General features: G+C 40.8%; 1 protein-coding gene across 5 annotated transcripts in view; it reads right to left on the bottom strand.

Moving 5' to 3' along the window:
• Positions 1-2232: 2232 nt before the first annotated feature.
• syk (spleen tyrosine kinase) overlaps positions 2233-25744 on the bottom strand; it is a 56354-nt gene continuing 32842 nt past the window's right edge. For all 5 annotated transcript variants that reach the window (XM_062484427.1, XM_062484426.1, XM_062484429.1 and 2 more), the window contains 2 exons: positions 3110-3222; positions 2233-2831 (listed from right to left, as the gene is read on the bottom strand). In XM_062484427.1, coding sequence (XP_062340411.1) covers positions 2759-2831; positions 3110-3222 — 186 coding nt within the window. In that variant the 3' untranslated portion in view covers positions 2233-2758. The remainder of the gene's footprint in view (positions 2832-3109; positions 3223-25744) is intronic.

The following is a 25744-nucleotide window of genomic DNA, read 5'->3' as shown; positions in this document are numbered from 1 at the left end:
GTTAAAAGAAAATGCTTCACTTTGTCTTTGTATGCGGTAAATCTGTCGCAATACGACGGTGGGTCACAATGACTGATGGGTCAGAATGACCCGAAGATAACACAAGGGTTAAAAGAAAGTTCCCAAATTGGCTCTGCAAGCAGTGCAAGAGGTAAAAAGCATGAGTCAGACAACGTTCAAATATTTTAATATCATTTAATAAAGACTGTACAGTAGGCTACATAAGTCATTTATTTGTCTGAACATCATTTGTGGATTACATTTAAATATTTACAGATCAGCAAACACAGTACACTTTATATCATCTGGGAACAACGGACTTGCAGAGATTTGTGAGGGCACCACACACATTCACTATATCATCTAGAAGGTCAACTTGTGACACTGGAATGACCGATTGAAAGATTTTAAAATGCTTCCATCGGCCAATAACTCTTTCTATGTGAATTCTTACACGTGAAAGTTGTCTTGATGTGTCAACCTCATTAGCTGGTAGTTGTTTTTTTCCTTTGGTGAAATTTGGTTTCACCAAATTTGGAAATTTGGTGAAAAATCCTGATTGCTTGGTAATCTGCTTGTCTGACACCTGGCCACCCCAACCTGGGGATAGAAAGGATATAGCCCCGGCAGGTGTAATGCCAACTAAATACTTAACTGTATTATTATTATAAACTGGTGTTTATATGTAGACCATGTCTGGGCCCGGGCAGTCAAGTTACTAGGTCTGTCAATAAAAATCTCTGTGTAGTCCAGAATGGACTTTTGAAATGTTTTTTGAAACTTTTGGGCATGTTCTTCAAAACAGCAGTCTAAATTGGCCACTTAATAAGTGGTTTCAACACTTTAGCCATAAAAGGTAGCCAGGTTCTCAAAATACTTGATATTGTGCTGTTCGATACTTTAAACCTAAATGCTATGTCAGTGTTAGTGAGACCCAATCTAAGTTTCATAAGCACAATCAGTAGGTGATCTCCCAGGGTAAGTATTTCATTTAACTTTTCTACATTGCCTTTTAGTTTTTTCAATAACCAGTCAAAGATTATAGTGGTCATTCCCGTGAGAAAAAGAAACGGTGCAGTGTTATTTCTGACTGAGAGGTAAGAATATTTGTTGTTCTGAAGCTCTTCTTTCAGCTTCTTGTTTTCATTTTGGATTTCACCAAACTCTTGGCGCAGGTTCACATATTCAACATTAATGCGGTCATACATGTGCCTCAGATTGTCGTAATCTTTCTTTGGGACCATGGCATCCTCTTCCACTGGGGCCACGGGCTCATCTTCAACTGTAAGATATTAATGTGAAGACAGGAATTATAAGTTGTACTGACAACACATGTCAAACACAAATAATGAGTAGCACAACCACATTTTACATGTTTGATTGGATTGAAAAGGGTGTTCTCACCAGGGAAGGATCTGTAGTCAATGGGGAAGGGTGATTTAACAGATCTCTCAGATCGCTGTTTATTTCTTTAAAATCTGATATAACTAAGTTATATCAGATTTAAGTAACACAATTTTAAGTTAGCTAACATAAACAAAATTAACTTACCGGATATAAAATGCGCCCCACATATGCGTGCATTTTTTATGTCTTCAATTCAGTGAACTTGTTTTACAGCTTGAAGCCACAATCTCCGCCTGTTTGCATTAAACGGTCTTTACCCCGATGGAATGCGGTAGAAATTGAGACCTTTTATTTTAGTTGACCTGTTTTGGCATCCAACAACACAACAAGATGGCATTTTTTTAAACAATTGATACAAAATGCACTTGCACTGTCACTAACTGTGGCTGAAATTGACGCTTTTTTGCCTCCAGGATGCGCGCGCATACTTTTTATGACGTAGGTCATAAAAGGGTTTATAGTCACACGTTAGTCACACGCCAGATGTGTCCACCTCGCCCTAGAACGCTCGAAATTGAACGATTAGAACTTTCAGATAACGTTAACCAGAACGTTATGGTGTGACGGAGCCTTTAGTCAGCAGTTTAGTCTAAGCTAAATGCACAATGACATCTAGCGGTCAAACAATGAATAACAACCCCAGTCCCATTTGAAGTGTTTTCAAAATGCACCATCAGTAACATATCTATGGATAAGTGAGTTTCATAATGAAAGTATTTATCACCTTCTTTATAATTTTGAGTTCAGCTGATTATGTTATTAATATGTACTACACTATTGCAAAAAACACACAATACAGAAACAAAACTCAACAATAAGTTCAATTTGCAATAATACACATTTTATTTATCAATCTTGAGCACACATTCAATCTTATATTCAGCCGTAAGTTTATAACATACATGTGAGGAATCAATTTCCTTTTGTATATAACAGTAGGTGCCATTACATTACAAAGGGAATATATAGGACACAATTGACTACTAAAACACATACACTTTGTTTAAGTCATGTAATATAAAGAATAATACAGTTAGGACATGAACTATAAAATAAACCTCAAAATACATACTGAGTATTGGAAAATCAGACTCATAATTTGCATTAGTTGAAACAAAATCTATCATCAATTGTGGTCTGTGGTCCATTTTAAAGTTAAAGTCTATAGATTAGATTCTGATTTTCTCTGACATTTTGTTGTTTAAAAAAAATATTGTACATATTGTTTGGTTTTAAAATGTTACAGATTTATTCATTAATAAATTCATTCATTATCTCCTCTCTTTCCTTTTAAATTGTTCTGTCTTTTACATTCTCGCTCTCCAATGCTTAATGAACTGATAAAGAATGATCACTGAGATATATCATAGTAATAATCTCTCAGTCTTGGCTCCACAACCACAAATCCAGGCCTTTCATCCACTCTGCAAGATAAGATAAAAAAAAGTTAAGTATTCTTTATAAAATTCAGTTCTATTCTATTTATTTTATTATTTTCATGTCTCTGGAAGTTTAAGAATTTCACCCTTTTGAATTTGTTATTGACTTTGACTAAAGGCTGTTAAGTTGACGTCTATTTTCAGGAAAATCTATTGCGTAACTTTTTTTGTATAAGTTTTAATTTAATTAGCGTTGACGTTGAAATTTATGTCATGTAAAGTGAAAGCTATATTTGGAAGAGGATGTACTGATTCCCACTCACTTGTATGTCCAGCACTTCTTCATAAGGTCATACATCTCTGGTGGACAGTTGAGAGGGGCAGCCATGCGCTCACCGCTTTCGATCATCTGGATGACCTCATTTCCTTTCATCCCCTGTGCACACAGAAAGGGGATATTGCTATAGACAACTGCTATTGTCACAACAGATAATAATGTGGCAACGTTGGTTTTCCGCAATCAGGTGTGTGTGCCCCGAATTAATGGCCTTGTGATTTGCGTTGACTGTTCTGCCAGGAAGTGTTATGAATTTGTGTCACTAGTGCACAGTGCCCGTGATACAGCTGGTGATGACAGTTCTTCTGTGGCTTTGGTACCTACATTTCTCAGATCACAATTGAAATCATCAAGTTACTTGCACATCAACAAAGACAGTTTCAAGGAGTCGAAGAACAGGTTTAGCAAGGCGATGAGGGAGGCTAAACGACTACTCGGAGAGACTAAAACACCAATTCTCTGCAAACGACTCTGCTTCTGTCTGGACAGGGCTCAGGCAGATTACCAACTACAAGCCCAGAGCCCCCCACTCCACTAACGACTCCCGCCTGGCCAACGACCTGAATGAGTTTTACTGCAGATTTGAAAGACAATTGGACAGTCCTGAACTACCCCTTCCCACCCAGGAGGCCTCCCACCTCCCCCCCTTCTACAGTGACGACTCTCTCCATTCAGGAGGGTGAAGTTAACCGAATTTTCAAGAGGCAGAATCCCCGCAAAGCAGCTGGGTCGGACTCTGTCTCTCCAGCCACCCTCAAGCATTGCGCTGACCAGCTGTCTCCGGTGTTTACCTACATCTTTAACACCTCCCTTGAGACATGCCATGTGCCAGCCTGTCTCAAGTCCTCCACCATAATCCCTGTGCCCAAAAAGCCAAGGCCAACAGGACATAATGACTACAGACCCGTCGCCCTGACCTCTGTGGTAATGAAGTCTTTCGAGCGCCTGGTGCTGGCACACCTTAAATCCATCACAGACCCTCTACTAGACCCCCTGCAGTTTACCTACAGAGCCAACAGGTCTGTGGACGATAGAGTTAACATGGCTCTCCACTTCACCCTACAGCACCTGGACTCCCCAGCATCCTATGCCAAGATCCTGTTTGTGGACTTCAGCTGTGCCTTCAATACCATCATCCCCGCCCTGCTTCAGGACAAGATCTCCCAGCTGAACGTGCCTGATTCCACCTGCAGGTGGATCACAGACTTCCTGTCTGACAGGAAGCAGTGCGTTAAGCTGGGAACCCAAGTCTCTGACTCCCGGTCCATTAGCACCGGATCACCTCAGGGCTGCGTCCTTTCTCCTCTGCTCTTTTCCCTGTACACCAACAGCTGCACCTCCAGTCATCCGTCCGTCAAACTCCTGAAGTTTGCGGACAACACCACCCTTATTGGGCTCATCTCTGGTGGAGACGAGTCTGATTATAGGTGGGAAGCGGCCAACCTGGTGACCTGGTGCAGCCAGAACAACTTAGAGCTCAATGCTCTTAAGACAGTGGAGATGGTTGTGGACTTCAGGAAGAACACAGCCCCACTCACCCCATCACCCTGTGTGACTCCCCAATCAACACTGTGGAGTCCTTCCGCTTCCTGGGCACTATCCTCTCCCAGGACCTCAAGTGGGAACTGAACATCAGCTCCCTCATCAAGAAAGCACAACAGAGGATGTACTTCCTTCGGCAGCTGAAGAAGTTCAACCTGCCAAAGACAATGATGGTGCACTTCTACTCAGCCATCATTGAGTCCATCCTCACCTCCTCCATCACCGTCTGGTACGCTGCTGCCACTGCCAAGGACAAGAGCAGGCTGCAGCGTATCATCCGCACTGCTGAGAAGGTGATTGGCTGCAATCTGCCTACCCTCGAGGACCTGTACACCTCGAGGACCCTGAGGCGAGCGAGGAAGATTGTGGCCTACACCTCCCACCCCTGGACACTCCCTGTTTCAGTCACTCCCCTCCGGCAGAAGGCTGCGGTCCATCAGGACCAATACCTCACGCCACAAAAACAGTTTCTTCCCTTCCGCTGTTGGCCTCTTCAACAAGGCCAAGGGACCACACTGACTCTAATGACTTCCTGCTTAAAACACACTGCTTTTTGCACTGCATTACAAAATTGTATCTTGTACATTTGTATTTTTGTATTTTTATACAGTAAATTACGGTACTTATATTTTATTGTATATTTTATTTAATTACACATAGTACTGCTAGTTTATGTACCCTTAGTATAGATAGTCCACATATTTAAATTTTAGGTCTCTATATGTTTATTGTATGCACCTTCCTGCCAAAGCAAATTCCTTGTCTGTGCAAACTTTCATGGCGAATAAATCCCATTCTGATTCTGATCATAAAAGCAATTTCTCATTCAATTTCTTTTTTTTGCAGATACTTATGATGGCGCTTAGTTGATTTGGTGCCAGAGACACACAGAGATTCCTAGAATTATAGATAGTGCAGTGCCCATGCCCATGATGCATCTGGTGATTATAATGTTGGTTAGTTTATTTGGTGTTAGTTTGGAGTTTGTGCACATTTGCAGCGTGCAGGCAGAGTTTTTGAATAAGTCAACACGTTAATTCATGAAACAAAATTCACTGATCTATACTGAAATAAGTATATATATAAGTATGGTCTTCTGTTAGCCAGCATTTCATCCATAAAGAAAACCCTTTGAAAGAAGCTGATTCAAAGTTATGCCGGCAGTCAGCACTGCTAACCCGGCCATATAGGCATTTCAAAAGCAATACAAAAATGTGCTTCTAAATGTCAATATTCCCCAAAGAACATATTTGTGAATTGCAAATTGAAATGTTGTCCAGCAAGTAGGCTAATTCGTTGTTATATGATGCCTAAAGCAACGGAAATCTGGCTAAACTGTAGTGCATTGTTTGTGTAGGCTAGTCTTTACAGCAACAATTGTAGCTGTGTAAGGGATCATGCCCGAAGAGGTGTACAATATCATTAAATAATGGACGATGTGGAGGCGTGAACCGTTCGACATGCACCGCTTCCGCGGAGTCCATTTGTATAATATTGTACACCTCGTCGGGCATTATCCCGCTTTTATTGACATCTGACGTTATCTTCAAAATGAGCGATATCGAGGAGTCAGAGTTTTACTATCCAGATGATAATGAAGACATCAACAGCGACAAGGAAATTCTTAACTTTCTAAAAGAGCAGTAAAGTGTGAACACAGAGAGAAAAACGACAAACGCTAGGCAGATTGCTAGGTTTGGTTGCTCAGATTTCAGTTTGGTTGCTAGGCAACACCTGAAACACACCTTGAGAAGACTTGAGAGCTGAAAAAAACGACATGTTTTCTATTTACAATTACCAGTTATTTTCATTTACTAAATGAAAAGAGCTAAAAATGCCATATAATAAACAACTTACTAACCTTGACCGTTCGGTCAGTAAGTAGTTAACCCTTGTGTTATCTTCGGGTCATTCTGACCCATCAGTCATTGTGACCCACCGTCGTATTGCGACAAATTTACCTCCTACAAAAACAAAGTGAAGCATTTTCTTTTAACTGTCGGGCTGTCTCAGACCCCCCACATTGCAATGGTTAAAAGAAAATAATTGTTATTTGTTTTTGTATTGGGTAAAATTGGGTAAACACAACGGTGGTTCGTTATGAACCTTTGGGTCATGTGACCCGAAGGCAGCACAAGGGTTAATACCATGGTCACTTGCCAATTATATTTTTTTACAAACATTAATTGATGTTTTCATGCGTTTTGCAATAAACATCTAACGTGTTTCAACGTTAGCCAACTCCTAGTCCACTCAGCTCATAGACTCAGCCCAACACTGGCTTTCCTTTGTTGACAAATAGTAAATATAATTTGACAGTAGCCTATGTTTGACAAGAAGACTAGCACTGTCCCCAAATAAATATCAAGATTGTCATGAACAAATTATCGGCCATAGCCTAGGGCATATGCTACTGTCGGCCGCAGTCTAAAGTAGCGATTAATAGCGAATGGGATGTGAGATTATCGCTGGTAGTCTAGTCCAATGACTGTAAAAAGACAACATCTGGACAAAGCAACAGCCACTCAAAAGTGAAGCCACAACATCTCGATTGTCCCCTGGTGGCTGGCTGCAGTATAGGTCATAAATCCCACCCCCTCCATGTTAGCCGATGGGACATGAGTCAAATTTAAAAGTCTAATATTTTTCTTTTATTGGATGTGCTTTGCCTTCGGCAAGGGCACAACCTTTGTTCTCTATCATATATATCAGCATTCCAAGTATTGTTCTTTGAATCTTTATTCAACTTCTTCATATTCTTCTTCTTCTTCTTCTATTTCTTCCTTGACACCTTTCAGCGCCTTCAAATCTTCAGCTATTAAAACCGTTCAGCTATCAAAAATTCAGCCGTTTCAGGACATGACTGCTATAACTTCAGCTTTCTACCTCTTATGTTTGAATTAATATAAATTAATATTCATAATATTTTTAACATGGTTTTCCAATGGGGGTTTTTTTCAAATCCTCTCAAACGTCTTAAAACTTTTTCAATTTCCAAATCCTTCTTCTTCCTAAATCTTTCAGCTAGAGCCACCATTTAAACTTTAAAATGTTGACAAAACCCTAAACTATTTTCAAAAAATTCAGCTTTTTGATATCTATTCAACTTTTTTCAATATCACTGATTATGTTTCATGGCTTTTTCAAGCCGTTTCTGAGATTTACATGGGTGTGTACGTGAAAGCCTAGAGTGCAGACTGAAACGCTTAGAGTGGAGGGGAGTCGTTGAAAAAATATTTCTAGTTTGCCAGCATTTCGCTCTTCATGCTTCGTTTTTGGATCAATAGATAGCTAATTTTGTGCTGGTCGTAGACAGTTGTCTGTGGAATCCAACAGACGTACACATTTGTTCAGAGCCCCACGAAAGCGAGACAAAGTCCAACTCTTGCCCCATAGAGTCCAATGCAAATCTGGTGACAAATTCGTCAGAGAAAGCAAAAAGAACAAGATTTTGAAACTGCCGGTAGAGTCGTATTTCTGACCGCACAGACATATAAAGGACATCTCTGGTTTCGGCAGTCTTGGGTCTCAGAAAATATCCTTATTTTTTGGATTGGACGTATGTTTTGCGTCTAGGTTAACTTGTTTGAGGTGTGGATTCAAGCTACATTTCTGTTATTCTCTGCCCTCAGCGCGTTAGCAATCATAGCTGCACCATCACAGTGGCAACGACAGACACGCACCACTCAGTCTCTCACACAGGTGATTGGTATTAGCTGATTAGTGGAGTCACAAGACAGAGTTTGATAGTATTTCAACCTGATACAATTTACAAGAGGTGACTCTGCAGGTGCTGCTAATATCTCTTTTACTACTATTGCTAACGGAACTGTTTTATTCTACTACGCCACTGATACGTGCGTTTACTTGACCATGAGAAACCCGATTACTAGCAATTGTCGATTTATGCCAATAATACGATTACTCTGTTTACATGTGTAATTGTTGGAATGCTGCTTCAGCATTCCAAGTATTGTTCTTTGAATTTGTATTCAACTTCTTCATATTAATATTATTCTATTTCTTCCGCGACACCTTTCAGCGCCTTCAAATCTTCAGCTATTAAAACCGTTCAGCTATCAAAAAATTCAGCAGTTTCAGGCTATGACTGTTATATCTTTTCAGCTGTGTACCTCTTATGCTTGAATTAATATAAATCAATATTCATAATATTTTTAACATGGTTTTCCAATTGAGTTTTTTTCCAAATCCTCTCAATCCTCTTAAACTTCTTCAACTTTCAAATCCTTCTTCTTCATCAAACCTTCAGCTACAGCCACCATTTAAACTTTAAAATGTTGACAAAACCCTAAACTAGTTTTTTTTTAAAGCAGCTTTTTGATATCTATTCAACCTATTTTAATATCACTGATTATGTTTCATGAGTTTTTCAAACCGTTTCTGAGATTTACATGGGTGTGTATGTGAGAGCCTAGAGTGTTGACTGAAACGCTTAGTGCAGGGGAGCTTCGAAATCAGTTTCAAAAAGTATTTCTAGTTTGCCAGCATTGCCACAATTTTCACTCTTCATGCTTCATTTTTGGATCAATAGATAACAAATTTTGTATTGGTCGTTGGACAGTTGTCTGTGGAATCCAACAGACTTACACATTTGTTCAGAGCCCCACGAAAGCGAGACAAAGTCCAACTCTTGCCCCATAGAGTCCAATGCAAATCTGGTGACAAATTCGTCAGAGAAAGCAAAAAGAACAAGATTTTGAAACTGCCGGTAGAGTCGTATTTCTGACATATAAAGGACATCTCTGGTTTCAGCAGAGTCTTGCAGGGCTCAACATTAACATTTTTTGGCACTGGCCCCATCGGGCCAGTGGGTTTGAAACTTACTGGCCCCAAGACAGTTTTTACTGGCCCCCCCCCTCCAAAAGTTGTAATTTATCATTGTTACAACAAAACCAAAGACTTATAAGTTGTGTTATTCTGTTAACATATTTAACCATTTATTAAACACATCCTGGATATAAAAACAAACAAAAATGAAATCACAGTTCTAGGGATAAAAAATTTAAAGGTAATAGTCAGAAAAACAATTGACTTAACCTCAAACATGACGTGGTCTCTTCCCTATAAAAGCTTCCATTGCATTTCATCAGTATGATACTAAGTACCCAAGTCGACACCATTCTTCTGCTGCAGTTCAATTGCCTGGGGAAACTAGGCGAACGGCTGGCCCGTCTTAATTACGTGATATGCGGTTGTTATAAGTCGTGCAATAACACGATGGGCATCTACATTTAAATTCCTGACCAGCATGGTCAACGGCCTCGAAGATGGATTGTCAACCATCCGCTTAGCTGTCACGCAAACCAGGGGCTGTCTGCTAGCATGGCTGGTCAGGTATTGTTTTCGAAAATTGTCGGTGCCTCTGTAAAAATATCCATTTTGTCTGCTTTAGACGGGAACATACGACAGACGACACAGTCCATCTTCGTTCCATAAAAAAGTTGCTTCCGTTTGAGATCGTAGCTCTACTTTGCTGCCATCTTCACTTTATTGTCTCACGCCAGTTGTTAAAAAATACATCGAGATTAGAGAATTACAATTTGACAACCACTCGTCACTCACTACTCAACTCTTGATTTGCCAACTGTGCGCCCCACGAGCTGCAAAGTTATTTATGCATTTAGCAGATAGCAAAACATATGAAGGATGTTAACTTTTACAATGCGAATTTTCTTTTCAATCAATAATTTGCAGTGGCCCGATCGGGCCAGAGTTGCTAGTTTAACTTTCCCGACGTTACTTTTTACTGGCCCCGGGCCATCGGGCCATCGGTATTGTCGAGCCCTGTCTTGGGTCTCGGAAAATATCCTTATTTTTTGGATTGGACGTATAGTTTTGCGTCTAGGTTAACTTGTTTGAGGTGTGGATGCTAGGTAAATGTATGTTATTCTCTGCCCAGCTCGTTAGCAATCACAGCTGCGCCATCACCATGGCAACCAAACAGACACGCACCAGGAAAGCAGAAGGAACACGTTTTTTAAACTGCCGGTAGAGTCGTATTTCTGACCGCACAGACATATAAAGGACATCTCTGGTTTCGGCAGAGTCTTGGAACTCGGAAAATATCCTTATTTTTTTGATTGGACGTATAGTTTTGCGTCTAGGTTAACTTGTTTAAGGTGTGGATTCTAGGTAAATGTATATTATTCTCTCGCCCTCAGCGCGTTAGCAATCATAGCTGCACCATCACCGTGGCAACCACACGGACACGCCACTTAGTCTCTTACACAGGTGATTGGTATTAGCTGATTAGTGGAGTCACAAGACAGAGCTATTCAGTCAACTCGTCTCATTAAAAGACTAAGAGCACTATAATTTCAGCTACTAAAACGAATATCCTACTTCTACTAGTTCTACAGTTTAACAGTTCAGCTTTCAGCTTCAGTTTCCACAGTTTCCACACAGCCTCTTTTGTGTGACTCACACATTTTTGAAATTCATTTCAGCTTGCGGGTATTTTCTCATTTCTGTATTTTCTTTAAGCTTTGTTAGATGATGCCAGGGCCGGCCCAAGGCATAAGCGAACTAAGCGGCTGCTTAGGGCCCCCGTGGCCACCAGAGGGCGCCCAAGAGCACATGAAATTACAGTTTAATGTACATTTACATTTAGTCATTTAGCAGACGCTCTTATCCAGAGCGACTTAGAGTAAGTACAGGGACATTCCCCCCGAAGCAAGTAGGGTGAAGTGCCTTGCCCAAGGACACAACGTCATTTGACACGGCGGGGAATCGAACTGGCAACCTTCAGATTACTAGCCCGACTTCCTCACCGCTCAGCCATCTGACTCCCTTAATGTACCGTCTTTCTTCGATTAAATGCCGCACCAAAAATGAACATTGTGTAATAAACGCCGCCCCGGAAATACGGTAGGAGCAGCATGTCCTGAAATACCTAGTAGCAGCATGTCATTTTAATAAACATCTGTTGTGTTGCACTCGGGGTCCACTGCTAGCTATGCGTTTCAAATATCTAAACATACCTTACTTAGCAAATGACTCTAGCTAGCTAGAGATTAGCTGTTAGTCGGCATTAGAAGGGAAGCTTACGAAAAAAATAGCCAGAAAACGAATAGCAGTCTAGCCTATTGATAACGCCTGTCTAGATTATCTATTGAAAGAACTGGAGAGAAGCAGGTGCTCTTGCGTTAGCAAGATAAACTAGTTTACATGGCTACAGTAGGTAGTCTAGCTGTATTGCATTCCTTGCAAATCAGCGTTAACAAAAAGCAGATGAGATAGAGCTAGCTAGTCTAACTAACATTGACATTTGATTGTTGCTTGATCGGTGATTTAGAAGAGCGTATTGTATCTAAGAACATTTAATTTAGCAAACTAACACGTTAGCATGCAAGCGCTGATAGCCTAGAATACCATATTTCTTAGATTAAACGTCGCCCTCAAATAAACGCTGCCCTCGAATAAAAGGTGCACCAAAAATGTACAATGTGTAATAAATTGAAGTTTAATCGAATAAATACGGTAATTAAGAAAAAAAATAAAATAATTGGCGACGCCGAGGGGCCCCCAAATCAATTCTGCTTAAAGCCCCATAAAGGCTTGGGCCGGCCCTGGATAAGGCAGTTCAGCTTCCACACTGCCTCTTGAAATTCAACTATTTCTTCGATTGCTTCACAACGTTCAAACTTATTCTCCCGCATTATATTTAACCCTGTAAGACCCCTTGTAAAATTACAACGTCACCTTTAGATCTTTAATTGCCAATTTCAAGGCAAGATAATATAGGACCCATTGGTTATGTAAATGTGGCCGTTCCAAAAAAATTGTATTTGCAAATGTGTTTTTTGGAGAGCTAAAGGTGATGTTGAAATTTTAAATCGGGTCTTACAGGGTTAAGCACTTAGCTTTGTTATATGATGCAGTTCAGCTTCCACACTGAAGCTGAAATTCATTTCAGCTTTCAGCTGAATTGAATTGGGTATTTTCTAATTTCTGTATTTTCAGCAAAAAAAATAAAAAATAATAATCTTTCAGCATTCCAACGCATTTTCTGCAGGAAATGCACTTTCTAGTTCTTATTGTTTCTTTTCGCACCCCTAAGCCTTCGGCAATATTTGTACTACATAGACAGCGTTGATGTCAAAGGTTTCGTCTTGGTAGCGATTGAGTTGCTTGTATTTTTATTTACGTTCCGTTGCACGATTTAAGTAGAAATTAAGTTTTTGTGGCGAAAAGTGAAGCTAACGGTGGCTAACTTGCTAGCCACAGTCAATGACGCTACTTACGTCACTAACGTCACGAAAACTCGAGTGACTACCTCTAGCAGAACATTAGTTTAGCCACGGCCGGATTACCATATGGGCAACCGGGGCAGTTGCCCAGGGGCATGATCACATTCAGAAATATGGTCAGAAGGGTAGAGGCAGTAGCCTACATCCTATCTGTCTTCTACAATATGCGAGGAATTGATTGCGCTAATGGGGGAGAAAATAAAGCGGGTCATTGCAGCCGAGCTACAGCATGCCAAATATTTTACCGTGATCGTGGATTTAACACCGGACCTATCTCATGTGGACCAGCTTACTTTTATTTTCAGGTTCGTCAATAATGAGGGGAAAGTTGTTGAACGATTTATAGGATTCGAGCCTATTGAAAGCCATACTGGGGTGAGCCTGGCTGACAGTGTACTTGATCAGTGACCTGGGCTTGGATCTGTCTAATTGTCGCGGCCAATCATACGACAACACCAGTAACATGTCCGGCCGATACAACGGTCTTCAGGCCCATTTAAAAAAACAAAACCCACTAATTCATTACATACCGTGCGCTACACATTCCTTGAATTTGGTTGGTGTCAATACCATTGAGAACAGCTGCCAAGAGGCTAGAAGTTTTTTTGGGATACTGCAGTCCACGTACAGTCTTTGCGCTGGGTCAACTCACCGGTGGAATAAAGTTTTCACAAAGCTGACATCAAAGTAAATATGACTCTGAAATCCCTATCAAGCACACAATGTAGCTTTCGCGCAGATTCAACATCAGCACTTTGAAAGAACTACAGCTCAATAAGGGATGCTTTGGGGAGTTTGTCAGGTGACATGCATGAAACTCCTGATACACGACACGAGGCAGCTTTGTTGTGTGGCAAAATGGAACGCTTGGAAACAGCCTTCATGGCCCATTTCTGGGATGCGGTCCTACACAGGTTCAAGGTGACAAGTGAGCTGTTGCAGAAAAGCGACGTTGATTTAAAGACTGCTGTGCGACTACTGGAGTCTTTGCTGTCATATGTGGCATCACTTCGGGATCAGTTTTCAGAATTTGAAAAGACTGCCATGGGTGTTAGAGATGTGTGCCAGACCTATCAGCACAACCTTCATCGGATAAGGAAATGGAAAGCATTTGCCGATGAAACCAGGGAGCATGAAGTCACAATTGAGGGGAGCCACAAGTTTCAAGTTGAGACTTTCAACGTGATAATTGATCAGTTACTCAGCTGTCTCAATCAACGACTGGATGCATACAGGCCTCTGAATGAATGTTTTGGAGTTCTGTTTGATGACAATGAGTCTGACACCAGTGATATTCGTAAGCGGGCCAATACACTTTCCTCTGCTTACCCAATGGATTTAGATCAGAGCTTTGCAGACAAGCTCATTCAATTTAAGTTCTTTGAAGGAGGTGAGCAGGATAAATCACCCTCAAAACTGCTGCAGATTTTGTTGAAAAATGGCCTACAATCAACCTTTCCAAACGTGTTTGTTGCCCTCAGACTTTTCTTGAATCTACCTGTGACTAATTGTGAGGAGGAACGATCGTTTTCACAAATGGCAAGAATAAAAAATGAACTCAGAACAAGTATGTGTCAGAAACGCCTTAGTGCGCTTTCATTGATGGCTATTGAGTCCGAACTTGTCAGAGAGCTGGACTTTGATGACGTGGTGACTAAATTCTCAAGGAAGAAATCAAGAAAGAGGCAGATGTTCTAAGGTAAGAGGCATCTTTATTATTATTACATGCTATTATGCTCGCTGCTGGTATGTATGATTTAACCCTTGTGTCTTCGGGTCATTCTGACCCATCAGTCATTGTGACCCACCGTCGTATTGCGACAACTTTACAGCATACAAAAACAAAGTGAAGCATTTTCTTTTAACCGTTGGGCTGTCTCAGACCCCCCACATTGCAAAGGTTAAAAGAAAATTATTTTTATTTGTTTTTGTATGGGGTAAAATTGGGTAAACACAACGATGATTCGTTATGAACCTTTGGGTCACGTGACCCGAAGGCAGCACAAGGGTTAATTACATTTATAGATTGTGTGCTGATCATTGAATTTTGAGTTGAATTTATAACCGACATAGTTTTACATATATAACTAGCTGTGGTTGAGTTGATAGGAAGAGGGGTGGGAGGGGCCCATGATGCCTTCGTGCCCAGGGGCCCAGAATTTGTTAACCCTCGTGCTGCCTTCGGGTCACATGACCCAAAGGTTCATAACGAACCATCGTTGTGTTTACCCAATTTTACCCAATACAAAAACAAATAAAAATAATTTTCTTTTAACCGTCGCAATGTGGGGGGTCTGAGACAGCCCAACGGTTAAAAGAAAATGCTTCACTTTGTTTTTGTATGCGGTAAAGTTGTCGCAATACGACGGTGGGTCACAATGACTGATGGGTCAGAACGACCCGAAGATAACACAAGGGTTAATCAGGTGTTGGACCGAATTCTCACTCGCCTGCAGAATCCCACTCCCCTACGCGTGAACGCGCACTGCCTTCCTAGTGTATTGCTAGTTGTAGTTTGACGATCCGAGGCGATTTTTACAAGCCTAGGTTGGCGATTTTTACAAGCCTAGGTTCCCTCGTCTTAGGCTTTGAGGAAACTGTCATTAGGCTATTTAATTCATGTTTCATCAAAATATCAGTTATGTTGTGCTGCACTTTAGAGCCTATAACAGGGCTCCAGACTAACTTGTTGCCTTGGTTGCACTGGTGCGCCTAACTTTTTTATTTAGGTGCACCAGCACAAAATTTAGGTGAACCCAAATTTTTCCTTGCGTCGCCACAATTTCAAGGTCACCTTTTTATCACGCTCCATATACATTCATATATATTATGTAAATGATCTTAAACAAGAATAAGGAGTAGGTAAATATATTTTTTATTTGAAGCACAATCATACTGTATATATATTAAAAAAATATATTTTAAGTGCTTCACTGAGCTACCAAACTAAAACATTTTAAGCAAAATAAAACATTTCAAAATAGAAAGTGCTACTGTTTAAAAGTGCTTCCCTGAACTGAGACCTAACATTTCATGGCTCAAAGTCTTATAGCGGGTCCCACCTTGCTGTCCCATACCCTTCAGATGGCCAACACCTGTAATTTGGCCTTCTTGCCCTATGACCTTGGCTAAATCATCTTGCCACACTCTCCCTAGCATCAAAATCCTAGCTCCATGGGTTAGCTCCATGACCCAGCTTCGTAACTCAGGGGTCCGCAATTCATTTTTACAAGGGGCCACATGAGAAACCTGAAATGTGTTGGAGGGCCTCATCAATTTGCTCACTATTCATTTTCTCCCATTGTAAAAAGCAGTAAAGTATATATTTTGATTAGCTCCTACTGGTTATCAGAAGAATAAGGATATTCTGTAAATATTTATATAAATATTTTAGAATTTGGTGTAGATCAAATAGGAAAGATTATAGAAGTAATAAACAGTATAAACAACAACAACAGTGTTTCATTTTATTTGTAACCAGTTAATCTTCACAAACACTGAAAAGTTGTTTTGCAGTATGTTAAAGATGTGGAATTGATCAACTTTATACAAAAAGCAATACGTTTTTTCAGTTCATTTTGTTCTGTGAGAGAAATCCAGTGGGCTTGAACAAGTGCATCGAAATCTGTCTGAATGTCTGAGGTGGATATGCGAAGGACAGCTGACAGGTAATGATCAGGGTCTGCAGTTCAACTAGCAAATCATCAGCCCGCGCCCACTGAATCAGTCAAGTTCTTATTATGTCCGCGTTAGTTTTTTTTCTTCACAGCTTTCACTTTGACCTCAGTAAACAGATACTTAGAAGTCCATGTCTTGTTAAAAGTTAATCAGTGGCAAAGTTTTTCATTTTTGAGAGCTAACCAACAGCTAACTCTCCTGTCGGTGAGGTTGCGCAAGTGCACATATGTAAATCGCCTGATCACTGTAGTCTTTCAGGACTACATATTTACTACCGCTCAACACATTTATTTATTTTAAATTTTTGATTTACCTCACGCGGGCCGGATTGAGACAGCCTGTGGCCGGTTATGGCCCGCGGGCCATACAATGCCCAGGTCTGCTAAACTGACTCTGGTGCTCAGGTCGTAATTTCAATCACACAGCACGGAGCTACAGGAATATCTGGACCACAGCCAATCAGAGGCAAAGACCCGCCCCATCTCTGTCTCTGATTGGTTTAGACCACGATATGATCCAACCATGAGTGTCAGTTCCGTCTTAGGATAACAAACGCTTCGTTTGTGGAGAGACAGCGGATGCGAGGAGGTTAGGTGCACCGGTGCGACCTAGGAAAAAATTTAGTCGCACCCGTACACATTTTGGTCGCATAGAGCCCTGCTATACGATTAGTATGTCGTGCTACTCTTAAAATCCGAATGATTGTCTCAAGAAAATAGACGTACTTTGGAGCTGCACTTGAAAAACGATGTTGATGTCGATGTGGTGCTACACTGTCCTATTATCGTCCTATTATTAGGGTAATATGTGAATTATGTTGTAGTTGCGACTGCTATTGTCACTGTCTGGTAAAAGCGAGCATCGTTCTTTGTATTAATTTGTACGAATCACTTTTAGTAGAACTATTCACTTCTGATTCTTGATTACGTTGTACTTGCTGTTCTAGGTATACTTACTAAATGCACTATATGCCAATTCATTGGCATATAATCGTCTGGTAAATGAGTATAGCTACATTATTTTACAAATGTAGGCTATATAAAAAGGCCCCTGCTCACAGGTCCCTCCTACCAGAATTCTACTTCTATTTCCCTCTCAGTAAACTACTTTCCACACAACTGTTTTGTGTTTACAATCATATCCATTTTATAGATCCTGCTTCCCACAGCCTAGTTTGTGTCTTCTAACTTGCAATGTACAGTGCTTGGTTTTAGTACCTGATAAGCCAAGCCTGGACCTTCCCTTTGTGAATGGCTAGTGAAAAACATCTAATAAATGATGACATTTTGATTGGTTCCATCACATTTATTTTAAACAAAAAACTATAATGATATATTTAAGAAAAGGTAGAAAAAAGAAAGAAAGTGATAATTTAAATAAGAGTTTTAACAAGTTTGAGGCTTGATCATGAAAACAGGTCAGGGATGTTTACGGCAGGCAACATTTTGGGTAAACATTAAGATTAATTTGTGGAATGATAATGAATGATCAAACATTAGGAATGGCAAAAACTGTCACTGTCACCTATAATAACATTACCACTTATACAAAGAAATACCAATGCTTCATTATAAATGTGTCTAGTAGTGAAACAAGTATTGTATTCAATACCAGTTGACAAGCTATTACCCAGTTAGTGTCGCCATCCAGATTGTCCACATCCCCACATAGTTGGGGTGTCTCAGATCTTATAGCCCCAAGATATGGGGGGGGGGGGATTTCGGCAGGTATGAAAAACAGTGTTGCCAAAATCCTACTCCCCCTTCTAACTTTTACATTTATGCAACTAGTATCAAAAGCTTTTTATGGCACACTTTACATGGCATGAGGAGCCACCAAAATAATTTTGGGGTGTGTCAAATTTTATAGTCCCAAGATATGGGGGGGGGGGAGGATTTCGGCAGGTAGGATGTTATCCACCATCATCCCTGTAGCCAAAAAGCCAAGACCAACAGGACATAATGACTACAGACCCGTCGCCCTGACCTCTGTGGTAATGAAGTATTTTGAGCGCCTGGTGCTGGCACACCTCAAAGCCATCACAGACCCCCTCCTGGACCCCCTGCAGTTTGCCTACAGAGCCAGCAGGTATGTGGACGACGCAGTTAACATGGCCCTCCACTTCACCCTACAGCACCTGGACTCCCCAGCATTCTACGCCAGGATCCTGTTTGTGGACTTCAGCTCTGCCTTCAACACCATCATCCCCGCCCTGCTTCAGGACAAGCTCTCCCAGCTGAACGTGCCTGATTCCACCTGCAGGTGGATCACAGACTTCCTGTCTGACAGGAAGCAGTGTGTTAAGCTGGGAACACACGTCTCTGACTCCCGGTCCATCAGCACCAGATCTCCTCAGGGCTGCGTCCTTTCCCCTCTGCTCTTCTCCTGGTGAGGGAGTCGGGCTAGTAATCTGAAGGTTGCCAGTTCGATTCCCAGCCGTGCCAAATGACGTTGTGTCCTTGGGCAAGGCACTTCACCCTACTTGCTTCGGGGAGAAGGTCCCTGTACTTACTGTAAGTCGCTCTGGATAAGAGCGTCTGCTAAATGACTAAATGTAAATGTACACCAACAACTGCACTTCCAGTCATCCATCCGTCAAACTCGAAGTTGGCGGACGACACCACCCTCATTGGGCTCATCTCTGACGGGGACGAGTCTGATTACAGCTGGGAAGCTGACAACCTGGTGCAGCCAGAACAACTTAGAGCTCAATGCTCTTAAGACAGTGGAGATGGTTGTGGACTTCAGGAAGAATACAGCCCCATTCACCCCCATCACCCTGTGCGACTCCCCAGTCAACACTGTGGAGTCCTTCCGCTTCCTGGGCACTATCCTCTCCCAGGACCTCAAGTGGGAACTGAACATCAGCTCCCTCACCAAGAAAGCACAACAGAGGATGTACTTCCTACAGCAGCAAAATAAATTCAACCTGCCAAAGACAATGATGGTGCACTTCTACACAGCCATCATTGAGTCCATCCTCACCTCTTCCATCACCATCTGGTACGCTGCTGCCAAGGACAAGAGCAGACTGCAGCGTATCATCCGCACTGCTGAGAAGGTGATCGGCTGCAATCTGCCTACCCTCAAAGACCTGCACACCTAGAGGACCCTGAGGCGAGCAAGAAAGATTGTGAACACTCTGTTTCAGCCACTCCCCTCCGGCAGAAGGCTGCGGTCCATCAGGACCAATACCACACGCTTCCCATCCGCTGTTGGCCTCTTCAACAAGGGGCTCACACTGACTTAAATGACATCAATCACAATCTGCACAATGACACCTTGCCACATTGCAATTTGCACTATATTACACTATTTGTATCTTTTGTACTATTTGTATTTTCATATTGTAAATTATGGCTACTTTATATTTTATTCTAAATCCCCTTAGTATTAGGTAGACTTTGTACCTTTTGTATAGTTAGACCACATATTTAAGTTTTAAGGTTCCTATATGTTTAATGTATGCACCTTCCTGCCAAAGTAAATTCCTTGTCTGTGCAAACTTTCATGGCAATTAAAACCCTTTCTGATTCTGATGAAAAACAGTGTTGCCAAAATCCTACTCCCCCAGTAAGTTGAAAAGAAATACTGAATTGCTGCATCATTAAATAGTTGATTAGAGTAGCAGTTGGTTTTTAGGATTGTTAAATTGGTGAGGTAGCGTGTGAGATAAAGAGAACTCATACACAGTAGCCTACTGCAATGCATACAAGGTGAAAATAATGGGGCATTAAGTTGTATTAAACATACATGAACACAGCTCTATTTGAACATTTCAGGTATATAGGGGGTGGAAGAAAATACATTTCCTATGTGCTTATGCTGATCACAATAGCCATTTCCTTATCACCTGTTCATACAGCCAACTCCAGAATTACTGGCAACACATTGGCAAATATAAGTGAACGATGTGTTAAAAAAAAATACAAATACACAGTAATATTTAGGAATTCACGAGCAGTAAAATATTGTAGCCTATATAGATACGGTGACAAAGGCAATATTTATTTAACCCTATTGCAAACCTGTGGGCTGAGCTGAAGATGAGTGCACAAGAGAGTAGGGCCCTGGAGTATCTGCAGAGATTCTGTAAAGAGGATTGCTCTCTGATTCCTGACAAACCCTATTTGGCTGTAAATCATGTAATATTTGTTTTCTCTATTGACTATCAACACCGTCCTATCCTCAGAGACTTCATTTTAAATTGTTGTGTTATTTAAACATTCTCTCTAATCTGCAGATTGATAATAGGCTTCTTATAAAACCCACAACTCAGATTAATTTTGTAACTCTGTTAGTGAAATTACAAACACTTTGTCCATTAAGGAGTTAACAGTTTGCCCTGTAGCAGAACAGCAATCACATGTTTTTCAATCCGCAGACATTATCCTACGTAATCAGTTGTGAAACGTCGCATTTGCACTACAATGCATTTCACAATGCATTTTAGAAACAGTATAATAAAACTGAATTCCCTGAAATGTTCAAATAGAGCTGTGTTTATCCATGTTTAATACAACTAAATGCCCCATTATTTTCACCTTGTATGCATTGCAGTAGGCTAATGTGTATGAGTTCTCTTTATCTCGCACGCTACCTCACCAATTTAACAATCCTAAAAACCAACTGCTATTTGAATCAACTATTTAATGAGGCAGCAATTCAGTATTTCTTTTTAACTTACTGGGGGAGTAGGATTTTGACAACACTGTTCGTCATACCTGCCGAAATCCTCCCCCCCCATATCTTGGGACTACAAGATCTGACACCCCCCAAATTATTTTGGTGGCTCCTCATGCCCTGTAGAGTGTGCCATAAAAGGTGTTTGATACTAGTTGCATAAATGTAAAAGTTAGAAGGGGAGTAGGATTTTGGCAACACTGTTGTTTATACCTGCCAAAATCCTCCCCCCCTCATATCTTGGGATTATAACATTTGACACCCCCCAAAATTATTTTGGTGGCTCCTCATGTCCTGTAGAGTGTGCCATAAAAATCTCTTGATACTAGTTGCATAAATGTAAAAGTTAGAAGGGGAGTAATATTTTGGCAATACTTTTTTTCATACCTGCCGAAATCCTCCCCCCCTCATATCTTGGGACTATAAGATCTGACCCCCCCCCCCCCCCCCCCCAAATTATTTTGGTGGCTCCTCATGCCCTGTAGAGTGTGCCATAAAAGGTTTTTGATATTAGTAGCATAAATGTAAAAGTTAGAAGTGGAGTAGGATTTTGGCAACACAGTTTTTCATACCTGCCGAAATCCACCCCCCCCCCCCTCCCCATATCTTGGGGCTATAGGATCTGACACCCCAACTATGTGGGGATGTGGACAATCTGGATGGCGACACTAACTGGGTAATAGCTTGTCAACTGGTATTGAATACAATACTTGTTTCACTACTAGACACATTTATAATGAAGCATTGGTATTTCTTTGTATAAGTGGTAATGTTATTATAGGTGACAGTGACAGTTTTTGCCATTCCTAATGTTTGATCATTCATTATCATTCCACAAATTAATCTTAATGTTTACCCAAAATGTTGCCTGCCGTAAACATCCCTGACCTGTTTTCATGATCAAGCCTCAAACTTGTTAAAACTCTTATTTAAATTATCACTTTCTTTCTTTTTTCTACCTTTTCTTAAATATATCATTATAGTTTTTTGTTTAAAATAAATGTGATGGAACCAATCAAAATGTCATCATTTATTAGATGTTTTTCACTAGCCATTCACAAAGGGAAGGTCCAGGCTTGGCTTATCAGGTACTAAAACCAAGCACTGTACATTGCAAGTTAGAAGACACAAACTAGGCTGTGGGAAGCAGGATCTATAAAATGGATATGATTGTAAACACAAAACAGTTGTGTGGAAAGTAGTTTACTGAGAGGGAAATAGAAGTAGAATTCTGGTAGGAGGGACCTGTGAGCAGGGGCCTTTTTATATAGCCTACATTTGTAAAATAATGTAGCTATACTCATTTACCAGACGATTATATGCCAATGAATGGGCATATAGTGCATTTAGTAAGCATACCTATAACAGCAAGTACAACGCAATCAAGAATCAGAAGTGAATGGTTCTACCAGCGGCGAAAATCTGCTATCAACTTTGGGGGGGACAATTATATGACATTTTCTCAAGAGCAATTTCTGAGGGGGACACCAAAATGACTGCTGTAACACAGCCTACATTGTAATATGTTAAATGTATATTGAGGAACCATAATTAATACTCCTGGATCATTTATAGTTAGTAACTGAAGGGTTGTCTCAACTTGTTCAAATGTAGTTATAGTAGTGTTTCTTATCAGTCAAGTATGAATGCAGGTGTACAGTATTTACAACCAGCAATACCAAGAAAGGCCAGTATGGCAGTTTATGTAATTACAATGGGCATGGTGCAGTCTCATCTAAAATAATCTCAATTGAACCATCATAAAGTCGGGGGAAATCGCAAAACCATTTCTCTTGAAATGTCAACACTTTGTTGGCAAGAGTCTGCGGTTCTATAAATTGTGGGTGTGGCTGATATGGTTCTGTGCCACCACTGAGGTGACTAAACAGTGCTGTGCCACTGTCTCCTATACTGGTGCTGCTGGCAAAAAGGTTGACCCCCGGTCCTGCCATGGCTATGACACTATCATCTGAAGTCTCTCCCTGGCTCTTTCCCTTTCACCACCCTCACTGACTCACAGTCTGTCTCCTAGAAAAGAAATAAGATGTTTGCCATCCTCCTAACTACCAGTACCCAATACTACACAATTAATCACAACAACAATACCATTGCCTCAAATTAATCTTGGTTCAGTCACCAGTTTAAGTAGAGAATGGGGGTATCCATGGCATTGTGCAATTATGTCCCTATTTTATAAGTCTAAAGAAGAGGAACCCGTCATGTTGCCAAACAAGAGACTCAACAAACTTATTTTAGCACATTTCACATCATTTTTATGAACATTTTATCAACTAGTCTTTGAAATTAGGCCACTAGGGTTCTTTCTTTGCGTTTTGGTGTCCTGAAATGCTCTGATGTCCGTCTTTCTTTTTTCTGCAATTTTTCTACCATGCTGGCCGCACACACAATGTACAGGTTATTTACAGTAGAAGATGGGCTTTTATCATTTATTACCATTCTTCTAGAATAGGCTTCGATCTACCAGGTAGCTAGACAGTCAGTTAGGAAAGGTGAAACGGATTGCATTGACAGCTGGATTGACAGCTGTATGAGTTCACCCTTTACACAACGCAAACTGCAACCTTTTGTCATTTTAATATAATTCATGTTTTGGTTTTATATTTGGCTGGCTTCCCAGAATAGCTGAATATGCAGCTAGCGAGCCCCAATTCCGTTTGTGTGGTATTTGCCATCATCTTTGTTATAGCCAGTTTACTCCAGATCGGCACACAGGTGCTTCAAAGTCCCTAGAGACGATTTAGCTTTTGCAACGAGACCATTTAAGATAATTATGATAATGGTAGAATATAGTATAGTTCTGTTCAGTATCGCTAAGCATGGCAAATGGATTTAGAAGAACTACAATATCCATGGTGATCTTGGATTAAATTGACGATAGCAAAGTTTCCATCTTTTGACGACGCCAAATGGAATAGTGCTAGCTAATGTTTTCTCTATCGGTTTGTTTGCTAGCTATGCAAATGCAGCTAGCTTAGTGTGTGTGAACCCTGCCAACATAGTGAAATCGCTATGGTGCGATTAACTGGATTAATTTCATGTTAGCCACGTGCATTTCAAATGGTAGACACTCAAGTCACCTTGTCAGATATTACAACTACTTACTGGACATCAGCCACCAACGACACAAACAGATACTGTCCGATTTTCACACACGCACCTGCATCACTGCTGAGGGCTGGGGCTGTGGATCAAACCATTGTGGGACCAAAGGCGGGGTTCGAAATCTTTTTAAACTTCAAAAAGCGCCATTGTGTCCATAATCAGCAAAGCGCTTTCATTGCATATTATTAATGTTGTAGAAATTACATAGTTATGTTTACAGTGATTTATTGGGGGGGACAAATCATATTTTTCCCAGGATTGGGGGGGTCGTGTCCCCCCTGTCCCCCCGGGATTTCCGCCCATGGGTTCTACTAAAAGTGATTCGTACAAATGAATACAAAGAACGATGCTCGCTTTTAACAGACAGTGACAACAGCAGTCGCAACTACAACATAATTCACATATTACCCTCATTCCGATAATAGGACAGTGTAGCACAACATCGACATCAACATCGTTTTTCAAGTGCAGCTCCAAAGTACGTCTATTTTCTTGAGACAATCATTCGGATTTTACGAGTAGCACGACATACTAATCGTATAGGCTCTAAAGTGCAGCACAACATAACTTATATTTTGATGAAACATAAATTAAATAGCCTAATGACAGTTTCCTCAAAGCCTAAAGCTTAATTTATACTTCGGTCGCGGACACTTTTGAAATGGTCGCCGACGAAAAAAAAAAAGTGGCACTCAGGCTGCTGCATTTATACTTTGGAAAACAGTCGCCTGTGCTCAAGGTTCGCGTGACGTAAACAGAATCATTTTACCGTTACATTCATAGCAATATTACATTGTTAACGCTTTGTAGCCTAGGTGATCAATCGGAGAAACTGACAATTTTAATTTTTCACTATGTGACGACATCCGCGCCAGTAGAAATTTCTCCTGGTAGGCGACACTTCTAAGCGACGGTTAAAAGTGTCGACCGAGACGTCATTTCTGTCGGCGACCTTTTCAAAAGTGTCTGCGACCTAAGTATAAATTGGGCTTAACAGTGCGTTTACACTGCAGCGACGCGAATCGCTTGTCATCGCTCGCCTTCCCACAGTTCACCACGCGCGGGGGCGTATCAAACAGATTAATGTAGAATTGTAGTTCTCTAAAGTCACTGTTGTAGTTGTCATGGCCAAGTGTGCAGATTTGGGTTTACGTACTCGCAACATCGATCAAAATACAACTTGTATACAAAATACAAAACTGTTTAATAGACATACACGTTGACATGTGTAAAAACGTTTTATTATAGTACTCAAAGTCTCTGCTAATCTGTCGATACGACGTAACGTAACTTTGTTCGAGAGTACAAAGTACAAAACAAACACC

The sequence above is a fragment of the Osmerus eperlanus genome, chromosome 18 (assembly GCF_963692335.1).
Source record: "Osmerus eperlanus chromosome 18, fOsmEpe2.1, whole genome shotgun sequence".
Classification (NCBI taxonomy): Eukaryota; Metazoa; Chordata; class Actinopteri; order Osmeriformes; family Osmeridae; genus Osmerus; species Osmerus eperlanus.
Note: the sequence above shows the minus strand (reverse complement) of the source record. Positions and strands in the feature narration are given on the sequence as shown.